The sequence below is a fragment of the Tiliqua scincoides genome, chromosome 2 (genome assembly GCF_035046505.1).
Source record: "Tiliqua scincoides isolate rTilSci1 chromosome 2, rTilSci1.hap2, whole genome shotgun sequence".
Lineage (NCBI taxonomy): Eukaryota > Metazoa > Chordata > Lepidosauria > Squamata > Scincidae > Tiliqua > Tiliqua scincoides.
Window position 1 is genome coordinate 140,541,768 of NC_089822.1, and position 19,895 is coordinate 140,561,662.

The window sequence follows — 19,895 nt, forward strand, 5'->3', positions numbered from 1 at the left end:
ACTACATGGAATGCTGTACAGCAGAATGCTTAGGAGCTGCGGGGCCCAATTGGAAACATTTTTTTGTGGGCCCCCACCCAGGTTCACAGCCAAGGTCTGTAGCATCTTAGAGATACAGACTTTATATCTCTATGGTAGAATGAAAGGCAATCAAAATGTGCAGTTAAAAAGTGCATGCGACTTGATGAACCAAATGGACCTAAGCACATTTTAATATAAAATTGCAGACGTGTAGGCCTACAAATAAACAAATAAAATGTGTAGCCTTGAAAAGTAGATAATTACACTGTGAAATGTGCACTAAAAGTATTAATTGTATTTTTTCTACCCTAGTACGGAGGGCCCTTAGGCATGGGGCCCAGTTGGGAAAAATTGGTCAAATTGGCCCTGCTTTACTGGCACAATGTGTGAAGCTTGCTTTGAGGGTATAACCACCTGACTGAGGGCCCAATCCTATCCAATTTTCCAGTGCTGGTGCTGCTGTGCCTATGGGATATGCACTGCTTCTTGTGTTGGGGAGGCAGTCTTGGAGGCCTCCTCAAGGTATGGGAACATTTGTTCCCTTACCTTGGGCCTGCATTGCGGCTGCCCCGGTGCTGGAAAGTCTGATAGGATTGGGCCCTCAGACTATTGGACTACCTAGGTCAGCATCATCTACACTGACTGGCAGTAGCTCTCTAGGGATTCAAACTTGGGGGGGGGGGGGAGGTCTTTCCTAGCCCTGTTTGGGGATGCTGGTGATTGAAGATGGGACCTCTTGAATACTCTGCCACTGAGCTAAGACCTCTCACCTGTAGGAGGGGAGATCTGTGATTGGCTTCCCTATAGTTTTCCAAAAGGATTAATGCAAGGATACTGATTCCCTAAACAAGGCACTAAAGGAGGGAAGTCTCGCATCTTCTCCCCTGCCATGGGTCCAATCCAATTGCTCGTGGGACAATGTCCAAACACTGTGGAAGGCAGGCAATTCTAAATTATGTGGTCAGGGCAGGAATCACTCATAAGACGAGATGGTTTTCCAGGATTCTCTTTCTGTTAAACTGGCAATATTGGGGATTGAACCTGGAACTTTCTGCATTGCCAAGCCTCTACTCCACTGCTGAACTGTAGCCACATCACAGGGAGGCTGTTTTTGGTGCCATTCCCATGATGGATGCTGCTATTTATTTTGTTTGCCATCCCCTTTCTGAAAACCGAAATTGTTGTGTGGGATAATAAGGGAATCTAATGATGATTAGACATTAGCAGTCTCTTTTTCAACTCCATATTTAATCATTAAGGCATGGTAATGTTACTGGTTCCCTGTAATTATATAATTGCAATGGCCAGTGTTTTGCACACTAGGATGATCTGTTATAATTATTCTTGTCTGCAGTGAACACCCATTTTGCCCCAGTGACACAGTGAAGGCCGGACAGTCTGAGGTTTGTCAGGTTAACGTCCCACTCCCATTATTTCCTTTATCCACTCAGAACTTCTCTCAGACTTGAGACCAGTGGTGGCGGCAGGAGAACAAAAAAGGCAGGCATGGAAGGGGAAAAGTGAATTTCTGGAGCGCATGTGCAAAGTACTTTTCCTTCAAACTACCATGGGGTACAAGAATGGGGAAGTGACAGAGGGCCTGATGGATTCTCTCCCTCCCCCCCCCCATGCTATCTGTACATGAGACAGGAAATAATTTTTTCAAACTGTGGAGGACAGTTTAAAAGAGAGAGTGCTGCTTGTGGTTGGCACTCATGACAGCATGTGCATGTTATTGTATCCTCATAAAGACTGATCAGAGGTGACAATAGGATAAAATGGGAGTTTGCCAGTTGGCCATGTTCCTCAAGGCTTATATACCTGTTGGTCATCCCCCTGGGCATTCATGTGATCCACACTGTCTACAGATGACAGCACTAAATGTGGATACAGTTCCTCCCCATGATTTGAGTCCCTACCAGCCAGGATTTCTATTCTCTACAGACAAGTGTTGAAGGTGTTGGTGTTTGCAGGCATAGCCAATGGGGTGCACAGGCATGGGGTGTATGTCTGGCTATTGTTTCCCCCTTTCTGCTCTTTCTATGAATGCAGGAGGCGTAGCTTTTGAACAGGGCAATGAAGCCACAATTGGGGAATAGAGGTAATATAATAAACATAAGATGATTTTATAAACATGTACTGTAAATAATGGTACAATAACAAGATTTTATGATTTCATCCTGCTTGTCTTCCAAAGATTTCAGAGTAACCCACATGATTCCCTCCACCCTACCCCTTTTATTCTGGCAACAACTCTTTTGAGTCTCTTAGGCTCAGGATGACCAGACATCCTCTTTCCCTGGACATGTTGTCTTTGAGCCTCATGTCCTGGAAAAGAACTTAAATGTCCTCCTTTTTCCTATGAGGTGGGCCCCTGCAGGCAGCGCATAACCTTCTTGAAATTAATGAATTATATGTAATGTAGTTTTAAATTTAATAATAAGTAATATACTGTTTAAATTAACCACATGAAATGCTATACCAGTGCTTTTAGCTTTTATCATGTGCCACATTTTTCTTGGATGTCCTACATTTTGGGGTGTCTTGTCCTCTTTTGCTGTTATGACATGTGTTCACCCCACTTAGGCTGAGAGATGCTGACTGACTCATAGTTACCCGGTGAGCTTCACGACTGTGCAGGAGTTTGAATCTGGCTCTCCAACCACTACACTACAGTGGCTGTAATCACAACACTTAGCATTTCTATAGTCCTCTCCAGCATTCAGAACCCATTTGATGTTGCATGGGTTCTTTGTTGTAATCCTTACAACAACTTTGTAAGGTAAATATCATTATGCCCATATTAAGGGGATCTAGTGTGACTGTTGGTATTGGGGGGGGGCACCAGTCACCCATCTTTGTCCTCCTTCCCTATTTCTGCCAGGTCAAGGGTTTGACTTTTGGGACCAACCCTGCTGAGATTTGGATCTGTGACCTCTGGGTTGGTCACCCCTGCTTCTCTTTTTCCTTCTGTCTCCATCATGTGCAGTAGTAGATTGTAGGAAGGGGGCGTGTTTGCTCCTCCTAGCTGCAATACAGAATGGGGGGGGGAGGAGGGGAGGAGTGGGAAGAGATGTGAGGCAAGGTTGCCTGAGGATTTTTACAATCTGGAGCGCAGGCTGGGCAGGCAAAGAGAGTGAGAGGGCGTGTGACAGAGCCAAGCAACTGCCTGAAGCCTCCCAGCCTGGGGGAAGGCTGGGAAGAGTTGAAGCTGCAGTGCCAAGTATCGTGCCGGGCTGCAGCCACCAAGCATGACTGCTGGGGCACTCTACTTGGGTCTGTCCTGCCTTAGCCTCTACCTCCTGGAGAGTTGTTCAGCCTTTAATCTTGATGTGACTGAAACCATCCTCAAGTACGGAGACAACGGCAGCTTCTTTGGCTTCTCGGTGGCGCTGCACCAGCAGCTCAGACCACAACCTGTCAGCTGGTGAGTTATTCCCTGCTTTGCAACATGACTCTGCCCCTTGGAATTTCACCTTGGATGGTGAGTCGGAAGGGGCGATGCATCAGGGTGGTGTGGTGCGCTAGTGAAGGATTTGCACATGCAAAGCTCCTTAGTCAGGAGAGTCAACTTGATCAGAATGATCACGGATTCTACCAAGAGGTCTTCTCCATTCAGCTAATCAATTGCAGGCTTTGAGACTCTGTATATGTGTGTGAGAGAGAATGCTACAGTCTCTGCTGAATCCCCTGGTTGTCACAGTTAAAACACATTGTGTGAGTCTTCCTCTTTGGGACTGAAATATGTGAATTGTGTGATCTGGAATATTTTCTGTGCCTCTGCTGGGTTATTTACAAGGTGCACCTTCCCTGCCCTGTGCTTTGGCCGTGGTTGGGGTTTGTGGAGGTGCTTCATGATGGTAACATGTTGTTTCCTTTGACCCTGCGGTGGGTGTTTATTATTTTTTGAAATTCCATTCTTATGATGCTTTTAATGCATTATTTGCAAAGTGGAAAGGTGGACCCACATACAAGCCCTGGTTACATTCTCTGCTGCCCAACCCTAAATATTTCTTGAGAGGAAGGGGAATCTTTGACCTGCAGTGTGTGTTGCCAGAGTTGCCACATTATTGTGTTGTGAACTATTGTCCTAATGGGCTATTTATCCTTTCGCTGCAGCCCCCTCAACCACTCCTAGGAATTTCACTAATGAACTGACGGGGTATGCTGTATTCTGAAATAATTTCTTCTTCCATGCATGTGAGCTATTTTCTGGAAAGAAACCTGGGTTGTCCCGTTCCCCCCCCCCCCTTTCAGCCTCCTGTTAGAAATATGAAAGGTCAGATTCTGATCACTTTCCAAAGATGAATGCAGACTCATTCTGTGCTTTTAGCTTAATCATTCCTGAATTTGGACTCTCTTTTTCCCAGGGATGAATTCATAACCAATCACCAACTGCCATCAGGCTAGGGATGGAACCTAATCTTTGATTCTCAGCATGTACATGTAGAATCACCCACCAATTATTATTCTCCTAATTTTCTCCAGGGTAAAGACAAAATCACTGCGCTGTACTGAAGCTCATAGAGCTTAGCTGGCATAACTGAGTTCTCTCTCGCACTGTGCTTTGTATATGAGAGCCACAGCATTTTGAGCAGAGGGAATGCTGGCCATGTGGCTCACGCACAGAAGAGCCAGGTCATGAATGTATTAACCTCTCATCATGGCGGTTTTGCAAATGCATTAGGAACTCTGGGCCAGCAGCTCAGATAGGAGGCTTGTAGTCCCAGATGACTAGTGTGAGATTATCTGCCTTTAATTGGGAGGAGTGGGGGAATTCTGATGACTCTCTTAAGTGTTTGATTCCTCACATGCTTTGCTACTATGGAATTGTAGTGATCTAGGCACTGCCTGCCCTCTAACCTAGCCCTGAGGGAATCACACAGTATGTTTTCTCCTAATAGCTGTGCACACACTCCTAAGCCCCTTACTTCAATACTCAGCCTATGGGCCACATCAGTCCCGCTGAGCCTCTTGGGCCCAACCTTTCGTCCTCTGCCTCTTCTGCTCTCCCTCCTGATCGACTACTGCACGTTTTTCTGTTGCTTGTGGTGGCTGCTGGCACCCTGGGTCCAGCCACCTTGTTTTCATGTGTGTTTCATGTGCTAAGAAACATATCCACAAGCTAAAGGAGGACCTGCTGAAACATTTCAATAAAGATATTACTTTTCCTTGATTTTTTTCTAATAGACCAAGACATCTATTTATGATTTTTATAAAGAAACAAGACTGGGCACTGGCAACCACTGCAAGTAGGAAGTGCATTGTGAGAGGGAATGGCCCCAGAGTGACAGCTGTTTAATCTTCACAAGTTGAGTAACAATTCTTTAAGGTCAGATTCCTCAGTAGACTCCCACATTTTCTGTTGGAATAGCTAGAATTTGTTGGCGCAGGGCCATTTTTCAAGATATGATCCTGGACAGCAGAGAAAGGAATAGTACTACCACTACTATTTAGCAGTGTGGGTCAATGGTTGGCGAACCTGAGCTCCTGAAGACCAGCTTTCAAGTCCCATCTCTGTCATGAACACTTCAGATAAAATTAATGATGCTCCTTTTGGTTGTCGCACCAAAAATGCGGTAGATATCTGAAAGGAAATGGTGATCTTCTAGCAAGGAGGCAGTTGTTGGCAACCTTCAGTCTCGAAAGACTATGGTATTGCGCTCTGAATGGTGGTTCTGGAACAGCGTCTAGTGTGGCTGAAAAGGCCAATTTGGGAGTGACAATCCCTTCCACACCGGGAGCAAGTGTAGTGTGTCCCTGGCCTGTCTCCCTGGCTATGGGCCTTCCTTCTTTGCCTCTTTGCCTCAGACTGTTGGCCAAGTGTCTTTTCAAACTGGGAAAGGCCATGCTGCACAGCCTGCCTCTAAGCGGGCTGCTCAGAGGCCAGGGTTTCCCACTTGTTGAGGTCCACTCCTAAGGCCTTCAGATCCCTCTTGCAGATGTCTAGCAAGGAGGATGGTTTTGAAATCATAATTCTATACAGTTCTGTCCTTGAAGATTCGTATATGTCCAATGCACATGTAATACAGTATATCAGCCATGTGCAGGGATGGCCAAACCTGCTGGATCTGCTGTCATAAAAGAAAAAAAAGTTACTTACTGTGTTCCTTTCTGTGTGATCCTTTTAGTCAAGGCAGGACGTGTGGGCCATGCTGGGAAGTGTGGTTCAGCATGCACAGCGCTTTCTGTTTTCTTTAAAGGAGCAAAAAGGAAGGGGCCAGGTAAGTTTCTGCTTCCCCACTTGCTTACACCACTCCTTCCTGGTGCAGTCCCTTAACTTTAAGGGACTGTGTGGGGAAGGAGAGAGGTGAGTGAAATGGCAATGATAGCCAGTGGCAATGGTGAAATGGCAATGGTGAAATGGATGATGGCAATGGTGAAATGGATTGCTGCTGCCTGCACAGTTTTTTCAAGCATGGGTAGTGATAATCTGCTTCTGTTAGGGAATAGCTGGAGAAGGCAGGCTAACCAAGGGAAGCAATGCTTAGTGCTTAGCATGCACACACATCATCCTGCTCCCTGCTTTCCCTTTGTTAGATCTAGAGTGTGGCAGGTAGGGATACCTGCCCTAGTCACCACTTGAAAGGGGGTGCTGTCCAGGAGCAGACTTACATGGTAGACAGTGAGGCTCCCCCGCAACTCCAAGGGAGGGAAGTCACAGGGAAGAAGATGAGGCAAAGAGGGTCCATCTTCTGGTGTTTCTGGCGCTTCCAGAAGACAGTTCCTGGTCATGCTGAGGCCTGCAACCCCCTTCCTGGACCCTGGAATGCTCCACAATTCATCGCTGTTTCAGTGCTTTCGAAATGCTTCTGCGATGCCTTGTGGTGCCCACCAGGGCCAAGGAAGGGGTTCACAGGCCTTGAAGCACTCCTGAAAGCCACTTCTGGAACTGACAAGATGATGTTGCATGACATGACGTCACCACCCTGGGTGCCACAGCTCCTGGGTACCTTTCTGACTAGATCTGTTGATGAACAGGGAGTAGGAGGAAAGTGGCAGTTTCTAACTGCTGTCACCATCCCAGGCTACAGACACCAGGCAGGCAGAGCATCTGGGAAACCCCCTTCCAAGAACAACACTGAATCCCAGGGGGGAATGTCTCAAATTCAAAGATGCACGTGGTTGCTTGATAAGAGAGTTTCGAGCAAAGGAAAAAAGTCTGCTGTGGGAGGATGTTCCAGCCACTTCTATCTGCTGAAACCTGCACAGGAACCTCTGGGGAGTTAGGATAATCCAAAAATAAGGAAAACTTGGCAAAAATTAGGAGAAAAACAGAGCTTTCATCATAGCATTCCTACCCACTCACAGAGGCATCAGTAGGGCTTGTGTTTCCCAGTACAATAGCTCATTGCGTCCCCCCATGATGGACCTCCTCCTGTATCAGACCATGCAGAATAAATTACAATATCATATGCACAGCCTAAATGCAGTGGCATCACTAAGGGCACAATCCTATCCTGCGCTGGAACAGGCAGGTCAAGAGGCTTGTGCCGTATCCAGCACAGGATAGGGACCCAAAGTGGCTGAGCCAGAGGTAAGGGGGAACTTTTCCCCTTACCTTCCGATAAGGCACCCTGGCCCCTATGGGTCTCCTCAGACTTGCACCACCTCCTGAGGTGGCACAAGTCCAAGGAGAGCAGAACAGCTTGAAGCCACTCTGAACTCCCTGGGAATGGGGGCTGGAATCCGGCATAACTGCCAGCTCAGCCCCGCCTCCCACTCCCCATGTGCCCGCCCCCCAGGACCTTGGTCTTGCTGTCACCCCCCCCAGTGACACCACTCCCACTCATCATGTGCCTTCCTCATATGGTCCCTTTAGGTTTCGAAAGGGACTGCACAATGGAAGAAGGAAGGTAGATAAGGAAGCAGAAGTGAATCAGTGTGGCTCGGTCCACAGTGGGCTACAGGTAGGCAGTGGTGATTCTGCTGCTCCCCCTGCCACCTGTCACCCATGAGAGGGTTGCATTGTTTGCTTCATGGCTAGGCCAGCCCTGGACCTGTGCCACCCTCACTGTGTAATGCACCAGCCATCTTCCCATCTACAGTCTGGACAGGAACAGGTGCAACCAGTAGCAGCCTTGAGCTTTTCTGTGCCTTGCTGCTTAAATAGGAACATTCTCTCATTATCCTGTTTCTCCAACAAGAGAATGAACTCCTGCCTTCCTCTTGAGCTTGGAGCTGGAAAGGGGGGCAGCTTATCCCAGATGTTGTGCTACAGTGGCACTGAGGACCTCAAGAGCACAGCACAACTGAGAGGATGATTTCCCCCTTAGCTCCAAGGTCAGGAGAAGGGTTGGGCCTTGTTTGTGTCCTACTATACTTCTGAGACACCCAAACATCTCAGAAATCCATCATGACCTCATGTTAGCATCAGCATGATGCAAGAGGCAAGCAGTCACCTTTGTAATAGGGAGTGCAGGTAGGTCATCCATGAGCACATATACTCAGGGATAACAAGGGTATTTTAAGTCATAGACAGATGTAACTTTCTATAAGATATAGACTTATCTCTATAAGATATAGACTTTTTCAACTCCTAAAATATTTTTTTTCTTTTCATTATGATTGAAACTGTGGACAAGCTTTTAAAAACTGTATCTTGATTATTTATTTATTTATTTCCCACCTTTCAGTCCCGGTACAGGACACTCAAGGCGGCTTACATTAAAATGATTAAAATGTTGTAGGACTGCCAGATAAAATTGTTTCAGGGGCCAGATCTACCCATGAGTCATCCATCATCCCTGCCTAAGGAATCCCTAAGGGAGACACAGGCAGTTTCTTGGGGAGTCATAAGCTTCTCCTTTCTTTCTCTTCTGTTTTGATTTTGGTTAAAATCAGTGAACAAAGCTCCTTGCCAAATGCCCACCCCACATCTCTTTCACAAGTGGGTTACTTTTATTGAGGACCGATGGGCAGCTTCCTATTTTTCACACACACACACACACACACACACACACACACACACACACACACACAATTACTCATCAGAACCCTTCTTTCCTTTGAAACCCTAAAGTACTTGGTGTATACATATGGCTTCTTTTGATTGGATTAGTCCAGGGGTGCTCAAACCCCAGCCTGGGGGCCATTTGCAGCCCTTGAGGACTCTCAATCTGGCCCTCAGGAAGCCCCCAGTCTCCAATGAGCCCTGGCCCTCTGGAGAACTGCTGGAGCCCATGCTGGCCTCAGCATGACAGCCAACTGTTTGACCTCTCGTGTGAGCTGTGGGACGAGGGCTCCCTCTACTACTTGCTGTTTCATATCTGTGATGCAGCAGCGGCAGCAAAGGAAAGACTGGCCTTGCTTTGTGCGAGCCATTTATAGGCCTTGAGCTATTGCAAGACCTTCATTTGTTTATATAAGTTACATCTCTAATATATTCATTTATGTAAATTTATTATAATTTGAAATGTAAATTAATTCTTTTTTTCCCCCCTGCACCGGACACAGTGTCAGAGAGATGATGTGGCCCTCCTGCCAAAAAGTTTGGACATCCCTGGCTTAGTCCTATCATGCTGTCAGCAACTGTGAGCTGTGTCTCTTTGACCTTGGTTGTACTTTGGGAAGGTTCAAATAATGTCTTTTCTCACAATGACTCAGCTTATACTCCTTACCCCATTTCATTCTGCTCTTCCAGTTAATATCACCTGCTCTTTCTTCTTTTGTAATGTCTGCATGTTGAATTCCTCTATAACTCAACTACTCTTTCCATCCGGTTTGCCCTGGGATGCTTATTTCATTCTGAGAGATGTGGCCATTCTATATTCCTTTGCAGCAGATAGGTATGGCGGATACTACATTTAAGGCCCAATCCTATCCAACTTTCCAGTGCCGATGCAGCCGCAATGCAGCCCCAAAGTAAGGGAACAGACATTCCCTTGCCTTGAGGAGGCTTCCATGACTGCCGCACCACAGGGTGCAGTGCACACTCCATTGGCATGGCTACATCAGCACTGGAAAGTGGATAGGATTGCACCCTTAAACAATGATCTCTCCTACTTGTTCTGTTTGGGATGATGACATCTATAGTTGCACTAAATATCAGAACTACAGTATTTTCATTTGCAACATCCTGTGTTTGCTTCCAGATTTATATTTGGCTTTTCAACAGTGTCTCCAAAGCAGTGCACAATAAAAATTCAACAACTGGAAAAAGTCACATTGAAAACAATGAAACATATTTTCTGAATCTAATCACCTATTTTAAAACATGTCCAAAGAAGGATCCATCAGTTGAAAGATCTGCCTGTGCATTTCTGGGCACAGTTCTAGGTTCTGGTTTTGACCTTTAAATTGCTAAACCACTTGGGAGAAGTGTAACTGAGGGCCACCTTCTCTCCTAAGAAGCTGTGCTTCTGAGGCTCTCCTGTGCCTGTGCCCCGTCATCAGAAGTTAGGAAGGCAGTAGCCTCGGATAGAATGTTTCCAGTGACAGCCTCCTGTTTATGGAACATTCTCCCCAGGCAGGGTTGGAAGGCACCAGCATGGCTGTTCTCCAGACATCAAATCAAGACTTAACCTTTTATTTTTTTTTAAAGACTTTGAATTGAGTGACATACATTTTTGCTGCATTGCCTTGCTTTTTTTTGTTTGTTTGCATCATCTGCTGCTTTTATTGGATGTTATTGTTTCAACTGGATTGTTATTTCTAAACTGATGTGAAATATTTTTTTAAAATAGAAAATTGGGAGATGAATGCGGCAGATAAATAAATAAATAATCAAAGCAGCAGGCAACACCTAAATTACAAACAACAAAAAACGTCACCTCCCTGTGACTTAGATATCAAAGGCCCAGTGAAATTAAAATGTTTTCATTCCCTTCCTGAAGGAGACAGGAGAGTGGATCTGGCACACTGCCCTCTTAGAACAACTCTGAGGGTGGTGACGAGAAGGATGTGATCTCAATTCATGAGGGAGTACATATGGGAGAAGGGTGGCATGCTATCAAACATCATGTTGATCTCCTTGATATGACCAGCACTATTTCTAGTTGTTCTGAGTTAACAAATTGTACTATTGGGACAATGAACTGTACACTGTAAAAGGATTTCCAGTGGTAATTGCAATGGAGGAAGGGTGGGAACCTTCCCTACACTGATATCCCTCTTGGTCCACCTGGCAGAGGAAGCTGGAATAGGAGATGGAGCATGGAGGAAGGAGGAACATGAGGGGACATAATCTTGTACCACATCATATCTTTTCATAGGTGTTACCTCTCTCACTTCCAGTTGTGTGCTCAAACACCAAGAACTGCCTCATCAAAGGAGTCATTCCACTTACAAGCATTTAGAGCTACTGTCACAATTTTGGTGGTTGTCTTTTCCATGTCAGCCCTCCTTCTAGCGCACTGCTGACATGAACTGCAGTGATCCAGTTCTCACTCACCTGAGCAAAAAGCAGATTCCTCCTGACCTTTCTCCTTGTGCTTTTTTCCTTAGAGCCAAAAGTGCAGAACTTCAGGCTTTATGCACAGGGACAGAGTGAATGAAGGAGCTCGTTCACATTGTCCCTTCAAATAAAACCGGAGGTCTTGCACTTCTGAGTTTGATGAAGCCACATGGTAAGGAGCTTTTACATTTTTTTTCTTGAGTGCCATGACAGAGGCGATAGCCATGGCAGCACTCCAGGTCACACAGCCCTTGCTTGTAGGAATGTATGTACTACTTGCCTCCAGCTGATGCTAAATTTATATATTTGTAAATAAACCAAATATTACAAAGACATCATCTGTCTTCAATGATCTTTCCTCCAAAGGAAGCCAAAATTTGAGTAGTGTTGTGGCTGGAATTGGTCCCTTTCTCGGGAATTGGGATGCATTTAACCGTAACATCTATTATTTTTGGATTTTGATCCCCTGATCTTTAGGGCTGCTTCAGGCATTACAATTTGCCTACACAGAAAACATTCCAGTGCAGGAAAACACACAGGAGCTGTTTGTAGACTGCCAAGAGTGACAAGTCAAGATACCTCTTTTCCAAGTAATTACTGCTCTTCAGTATATGAAATAACATATAACGTACCTGTACATATAATGAAAAAATATGTGGAATTACTGCACATGATGATATGCACACAGCTCTTATGCATTTTCCTGAACCATACTGTTTTCTGCACAGGGAAATCTGGAGGAAATATCACTTTTACTTCCTACTCAGCAATCCCAGGCAAGGGCAGCATAGTACTAAAAGGGGTTGTTTGGAATTAATGGATGCCCTGCTGAATATTTATAGCACAACTCCTTGAGCCATTGACTGCACATAGAATCACTAATGGGATATTTGAACAATGATGCCCAAGTCCTCAGCTCCTTCCGCCGCCCCCCACACCAGCTCATGCACACATATGTTCCAATCACCATGAGCCTCCCAGGGGGTGAAATAAATCCCCATCCAGCTTACCCAGGAAGCTTCTTCCATCTCTCTCTCTCTCTCTCTCTCTCTCTCACACACACACACACACACACACACACACACACACACACACACACACTTATTCAAAAGCAACCAAAATCAATAGTCCAATTGGAAATGGGAAATCTGTCTAACCCAGTGTTTCTCAAACTGTGGGTTGGGACCCACTAGGTGGGTCATGAGCCAATTTCAGGTGGGTCCCCATTCATGTCAATATTTTATTTTTAATATATTAGACTTTATGCCACCATGGTATGTGATTGCATTTGGGGAAATTACAGACCTGTACTTTTAACAAGCTACTATGTATATTCTTTTAATAATGATAGTAAATGGGACTTACGCCTGGGCAAGTGTGGGTGGGATTGCAGCCTAGAATTGTTAAAAATTTTCCTGCTTGATGATTTCATTTCTGGTCATGACATCATTTCTGGTGCGTCATGACAGATTCCCATTCCAAAAAGTGGGTCCTGGTGCTAAATGTGTGAGAACCACTGGTCTAACCCATAGCATGTGTGCCAAAAATGAATAAAATTCTTATGCATGAATGCAAATATACACACACCAGATTACAATGGCTTTTTAGGTAGTTTTAACATGGGTTTATTGCATCATTTTTACATATAGAACCTTGCCTGCCATTTGGTGGAGCATGAGTGGACTGGCACTATATAATTCATTGTTTGTTTTATTTAAAACCTTTGCTATCTTGCTCTTATTTTCTAAACTCCCCAAATGGCTATTTTACTCTTATATGAGCTGGCTGTGCACAGTCATATGATCTCTGAGAGCTTCCCTCTTCCCTGTCATGTAGTATTGGCTACAATGTGCAGTTCTACATCATTACTGCTCAATGAAAAGGCTCTGGATATATGGAAATGCCCCCCTCCCTTTTAAATAAAGGAGAGCTGGTTTTGCTTTTGGCCCAAGGCATCATTGCAATGCCACTACCTCCAAAATGAGTGCAGCCAGCCAGTACTCCACATACATGTGACAGCAGAAATGGGAATGTGGAATCGGTTTGGTCCAGCTGCTACCCTGCACATGCCCAATCTCGTCTGATCTCGGAAACTAAGCAGGGTCAGGCCTGGTTCGTACTTGGATGGGAGACCACCTGGGAATACCGGGTGCTGTAGGCTTATACCATAGTCTTTCAAGACTGAAGGTTGCCAGCCATTATGGGCTTGCTCTTTTCCTTGCAGGTCAAAGAAACACCTGCTAGCCAGCAGGCAGAGAAGGTGCCAGGCCTGCCCTCTACCCGCAGTCCTGCTCACTATGACTCAGAGGCTGATCAGACATGGAAGGAATGTGCTGCAAGGGTACTTTGGTGCTCTCGGCTCCCTGTGTGAGCTCTTTGGTGGTTGGCTGTTGAGAACCCACAAATACATACTTCTTAATACATGTTACACCTATCAGGAAGCGGGTGAAAGACTATTTACACTGTCAGGGAGTTGACATGTTAGCCTGTTGCAACAAAACCCTCTAAAGCAGCGGTTTTCAACCGCTGTGCCACGGCACGCTGGTGTGCCGCAAGGCAGTCTCAGGTGTGCCATAGGATGAGAGGTGGCAGGCAGCAGCTGCGCAAGGAGGAGAAGCGGCTGCTTTGACCCTCAGGCGGCAGCCGGTGAAAAAGGAGCAGCTGTGGCTGCTTTGCATCTCCTGCTGCTCCAGATAAAATTGTTTCTGAGCTGCAACCCAATCTCCATTTACCTGGGAGTAAGCCCTGTTGACTATTATGGGGCTTACTTCTGAGTAGACAAGCCTAGGATTGGGTCTCAAGTCCAGGCAGAGAGGTCCAGTGTGAGAAGGAGGGAGGCAGGAGCAGGCAAGCAGGTAGGAAGCGAGCGAGTTTGCTGAGGCCACCAGCCCAAGAACTGACTGGCTAAAAGGGTCCTGGTGCCACAGTTTGCCTGCAATTCCCCAAAGCAACCCTCCCTGCCTTGTCTTTTGCCTTTTAGGGGAAGGGTGTTGGGCCACAGTCCTATCCACACTTACCTGGGAGTAAGCTCCATTGACTATAGTGGGGCTTACTTCTGAGTAGACATGCCTAGAATCGGGCTTTTGGTCGCACTCTTTTCTTAAATACAGGAGCAGGCAATTGGCACTTCTCCCCACCCCACTCCCTCCCACAGGCACATCCCCCCCCAAATCTCATAATCGTAGCCAGCACCTCTCTTACTGTCCCTCCCTTCACTCCTCCACACCTTCCAAAGGTTCAGAATCACTTGCTTCAAGTTCTCTCTTCCCCCCACTCCAGCTGAACCCTGCAGTTGTTTCACTCATGTCTCTTCATTGCCCCTCACCCCACAGCTCTCCTATGTGCTCAGTCTGACCTCTCTTTGCCAGCACTTTCTGGCATTACACTTTAACAACAACATTTTTCCTCCTTTCCAGAATCGCATATTCTCCAAACTTCATACTCTCCAAACTTCTTGTGAGTCTTTGGCTGCAATCCTAACCAGACTTTCCTGAGAGTAAGCCCCATTGAATAAAATAGGACTTACTTCTGAGTAGACCTGGTTAGGATTGTGCCCTTTGTCATGTAATGATTTAATTGTATTAATTATATTAATTAAAAATTAATTGTAATGTAGTAATTTAATGTAAGTAAAAAACTGGTAGTGTGCCTTGACAATTTTAATGCCTTGTCAGTGTGCCATGAGCTGAAAAAGGTTGAAAATGACAGCTCTAAAGTTTTGTTAAAAACGGTATATAAATACTGTTAATAATAATAATAATGAGTCTTGTAGCATCTTAAAGGTTAACAGATTGATTTGTGGCATGCATTTTTCTGGACAAAAGCCCACTTCATCCGCTGGTGAAGTGTTATCTTCAGTTGGTCGATATTATATATACACATGGGTGAATGTGAACAGTATATCTATCTACCAGCTGAGGATAACAACCCAGTCCTAACCCTTGCTGGAACAGGAAGGCCAACTGACCTGTGCTGTATCTAGTGCAGAGTTTGAGGTAGCTTCAGCACAATTTGGAGTAAGGGGACTTATGTATCCTTATGCCGAGTAATGTCCCAGTCACCTCAGTGGACCTGCACCAGCTAAATAAATGCCCCTGTTCCAGCCTCCCCCCACCCGCCCCAACTCTCTGTGCTGGCCTCCCCAGGCTGGCGCTTTCTTACCCCTCCATCACTGGATCTGGCAAGAGCAGGCCAGCATGCATCCTTCTGCTGGCGCAGCCTGCTCTCAAGTCGACACAGATGTGCCTTACAGCATGTCTGCAACATGCTTGCACATTTGCAAGCAGGTTTTGATACAGACCAGGAAATCAAAGGAGCATCTTGTTCCCATGCTTCTTGAGAGTCTCTCCATGGCACTTGGACCCAGAATCAGATGAAGCTGCCTACCAGCCACTGTCCCCTGTGAAGTGGAATAATTTTCAGTACTGTATAGATGCATTACCCTCTGTGTGTGTAAAAAAGAACTGTGAATTGCATTATTTTTCTCCACTGTAAATCCTCATGAAACATTCTCTACATTCCTTCTCCTGAAGAGGATTTGCTGAAACTTTCTGACCCAAGACAACACAGCAGCTCAGTGTAAATAACTACATGCCCTTAGTGCTCTCTGCAAAGGGCAAAGATGAGATGGGAAGGTTTGGATCAGGTTCCCTCTGTTACTTGTTATGTCTGGGTTGTTGTTTTTTTTTTTAATTTCAGCTGCTCAGGAGAGTGGCCATTTCCCATGTGAACAGCTTTGATTTCTCTGGGCCCTCTGCATCCTTTGGATTAGCTAGCCCTGGTCTTCAGATTTGATGTGAGAGTTAGATACAATTATTTTATTAAGGTTTTTCTACACCAACTGTGATCCTGGTCCCCGTACTGCCCAGGGCCAGGACCGCAAAATGCCACCCTCAGGCCTAAAAACGTTCCTTCTGGTCTTTTGAAGAAAACCAGAAGTCACATTTTTAGGCCTTCAGGCAAATCTTGAGCTTCTTGTGCCTACTGGAGCAGCAGCGCCAAAGCAGCTACCACTGTATCTAGCAGGCTCTGGGAAGCAGCCAGAGACCTCCTTGGGAGAATGGGCCTTTCATTCCCTTCCCCTGGGGAAAGCCCCAAGCCCCACAATAGAGTTTCTTAAGTCTGCGCTGGCTATTTTCTCGCCCTGGTCCTTCCCCTGCCACAGCCTCTCCCTGCCCTCATTCTGCCTTTCTCCCCCACCCCAGGCCGCACTGTTGTCCGATGGTTGTACTTACCCCTGGCGGGCAGCATGTCCTCCTTCTGCCAGTGCTGGGCCTGGTGCCTGACTAGCGCAGGCCCAGCGCCAACACTGTTTATTCGCTGAGTGCTGTAAATGTGCTTTACAGTATATTTACGGCACCCAGTGCCAGCTCTAGGGTTCAGTGAGAGCTCTGACCCAGGTTAGGATTGGACCCTGAGGCCTCTCGAAGGCTTTTAAAGGTCAATTCTGGATTTCGGTACACATGACAATCTACTTCTTCCAGACTGAACTTGGCCCAGGCAGATAAATCAGTGAAAACTAGAGGAAGTTTATGAAAAAGCTGAGTAGACAAAGCAATAAAAAGTGAGTGATAGTGATGTAAAAGGATTAAAGTGAGCCACATATTTAAAAAAACAACAACAGGTATGGCAAAAAGGAGGGGTGGATTGGCAAAGAGATCAAAATGTAAGCAGCAAATAAAACAAATTTCCTGGTGCAATTAATTAAATACTGTCTTTAACCTCATACTTATGCTGTCTCAGTATTTTGCTCCCTGCATTCAGACGGTTAGTGCAGCGACTTTAAACTTTCTTCATTTCATTTCACACTGACAAGGCACTAAAATTGTCAAGGCACACCATCTGTTTTTTGACAATTGACAAGGCATGCAATGCTACTGGTAGGGGGGGGGCTCACATCCCCCAACAGCACTACTAATACATGACCATCCCCAAACTCCCACGGCACACCTGTAGACATTCACGGCACACCAATGTGCCATGGCACAGTGGTCAAAAATTGTTGGGTTATTGGGCATGTCCTTTTTCACAAAATAGTAGCTGTTTTCCACAGTGGACTGGAGATAGCTTACCCAAGCATCTTTATGCAGGACCTTCAAAACTCTAGGGCTGATGATGAGGTGGGTTCCTCTGATTATGGCTATCTGGCCATTCTTACCTGCCCCTTGATCCAGAGTCTGTCTTCTCACCCTAATGTTCAGCACCATCTACACTGATAAATGAGAATTAAATGTTTTGTGTCACTGGCAAGCTGGCAAGCTTCTGATGGATGTTGGAGAACACATGAGGTCATCTTATACAGGGTCAATCTTTTGTTCAGTACTGTCTCCTCTGACTCCAAGGATGCAGGGACAGGCCTTTCACTGAGGACACTTCTCTTGAGGGGTGCTTTATCTTTGAAAAATCCTCACCAGGCACATCCTCTTGGTACCGAAGCGCCCGTTGAAGATCACCTTATTTTCCTGAACTTTCTCTGACATCATTTTTGTTGTCCTCTGATGTTTTGCTGCTGTTACTTTGGGGATTTTGTTGTCCGTGTGCTGATTTTATTGATGATTACATGTGCCGTAGACTGCTGAGGTATTATTATTGGGGATCCCACTCTACAGGAGTAAGCATTGCTGTGTTTTCTGGGACAGGATTTTAGAACTTTTGTAACCTTCAGATAAAGAGCAGTAAACAGTGTCCTCAGGAATGGAAACCTTTTGCGTATATAAGAAAGTAAAGGAGCAGGTATTCTGGGAAGCTGCTGGGGTGGATTCCAACCTTGCTCTCTGCTCTATCTCTCATTTCAGCAAAATAAGGTAGAGAGAGAGAATTTCACAATTTACTCTTTCAGTTGGAATACTATCACAAGGTACTTTTTAAATTTTCTGTCTCGGGCACCAAAATATCTTGGATCTGTCATTCCCTTCAACAGTTCGGTAGTTTGAAAAAAAAAATGCTGGTTTTGGCTTTGGAAACTTGGAAGTGCAGCCCATCTGAAAAGGAAGGTCAAATCAGTGTATAAGATTCTGGAAGGGGTGGCACTTCTTGCTTCAACCTCCCCATCCCACCTGCCTTGGGCTGACAATTTTGCCAAGTTGGGGAAGATGTAAGCCTGTTTATAGGGTTTTGCCAAGAGGATGTTTCTACCTTCTCTCTTTCCCCCTGCATTCTTTCTGTAGATGGAAAAACAGCTCACAGGAGGAGGAATCTGAGTAGGAAAAATGTCCACAGGGGAAGGATTAAGCAGACCTTCCCTCACTGTTCTTTCAATCAGATTTTCAGCCTCCCATGGCTGCTTTTCATTCAGAACAAAAGAAAACAAAACACAGGAGACTGTTTACAAGCATATCGTGCATCATGTCTAGTTTGGCCTTCAGTGCTCTGGGATGAATGTTCCATTTATCCAGTGAATAGGCAGGCGAAGGACATCCTGTTGAAAGGCACTGATCCACATCACAAAGAAAACACATCAGTGGATGAAGGACAGGAGTAAAAAGGTAAACAGATGAGAACAAGTAGAGGCAGAATTATGACTTGCCCTGTTCAGCAATTTAACATGCTGCTGCACTGACTGGATGGAGTCAGGAGGATTAAACCAAACATGTCCTTGCCATCCAAAGGATGCTGAAATGTCTACATTCATTTGCATATTCCCAGTGCAAAGCTGACACACTCATAATTCTTGTCATGTCTTTGGCTATTTTTTATTGTCCCTTGTGCTTGCTGTCTCAGGCCGGTATTTGTGATGGAAGTTCCTGTATTCTGTCTTATTCCCTCCCTCATGACATTTTGGGGGTGAGGACTCTTATAGTCCACACAAGTCTGTGCTCTAGCAAGACTCAGGTATGGTCCAAGCCAGGTGAGATTCGGTTGTTGGGTCTGCTGTGGGGAGAGACAGATCCAAGTTATTTTGGTGAACCACTGACTACAGCCCCCCTCATTCAAATAAAACTGAAGAGCCCACATAGCACACAACTCTGGTCCCAGAGCCTGCAAAAGATGCACCTTCTGACCAGTATCCCCTCGAAGGTGCACAGCTGAGTAGGACACACACATCCCTGCCAAACCCCATGCAGCACAGAGCTTGACAACCTGGAAGTTTAGCGATGATATGATGATGTCATTGCAGAACGTCAGGAGGAAGCATTGCTACAAGCTGTGACACCACACAGCTGCCAGAGTCTGTATTCTGGCCTGGACCCCTTACTACAGGGTTTCTCGAATAGTGGGTTGCAACCCAATGCCTAGTAGGTCCTGGGTTGGGCCCTCCCACCTGCCCTTGTGTCCAAATTGGCTCCAAATTGGAGCTCTCTGGAGGCAATTGAAGGCCACACTGGGCCTGAGATGGCTTCTGCAAGCCTCCAAAAACATCAGGGAAAGTTACTTCATGTCTACTTCCAGGTTTGTGAAAGTGAACTCCGGTTACTTCCAGAAGCCTGCAGAGGGCTGGCGCTGGAGAAGGAGGTGGGTCAAGGCACCCTCTGCCACAGAA

General features: G+C 45.8%; 1 protein-coding gene and 1 pseudogene across 6 annotated transcripts in view; both read left to right on the forward strand.

The window, feature by feature from the left end:
* Positions 1-3,103: 3,103 nt before the first annotated feature.
* The window catches only part of ITGA7 (integrin subunit alpha 7), a 64,084-nt gene continuing 47,292 nt past the window's right edge, over positions 3,104-19,895 (forward strand). For 4 of the 6 annotated variants that reach the window (XR_010793773.1, XM_066615089.1, XM_066615088.1 and 1 more), the window contains exon 1: positions 3,107-3,448. Coding sequence is in view for 5 of the 6 variants with exons in the window: in XM_066615089.1 (XP_066471186.1) it covers positions 3,273-3,448 (176 nt within the window). In the remaining variant the exon portion in view is untranslated. Of the gene's footprint in view, positions 3,449-19,895 lie in introns of all 6 variants that reach the window. The other 2 variants (XM_066615087.1, XM_066615085.1) reach the window with 2 other exon arrangements.
* Positions 13,464-13,574, forward strand: LOC136642375 (5S ribosomal RNA; annotated as a pseudogene).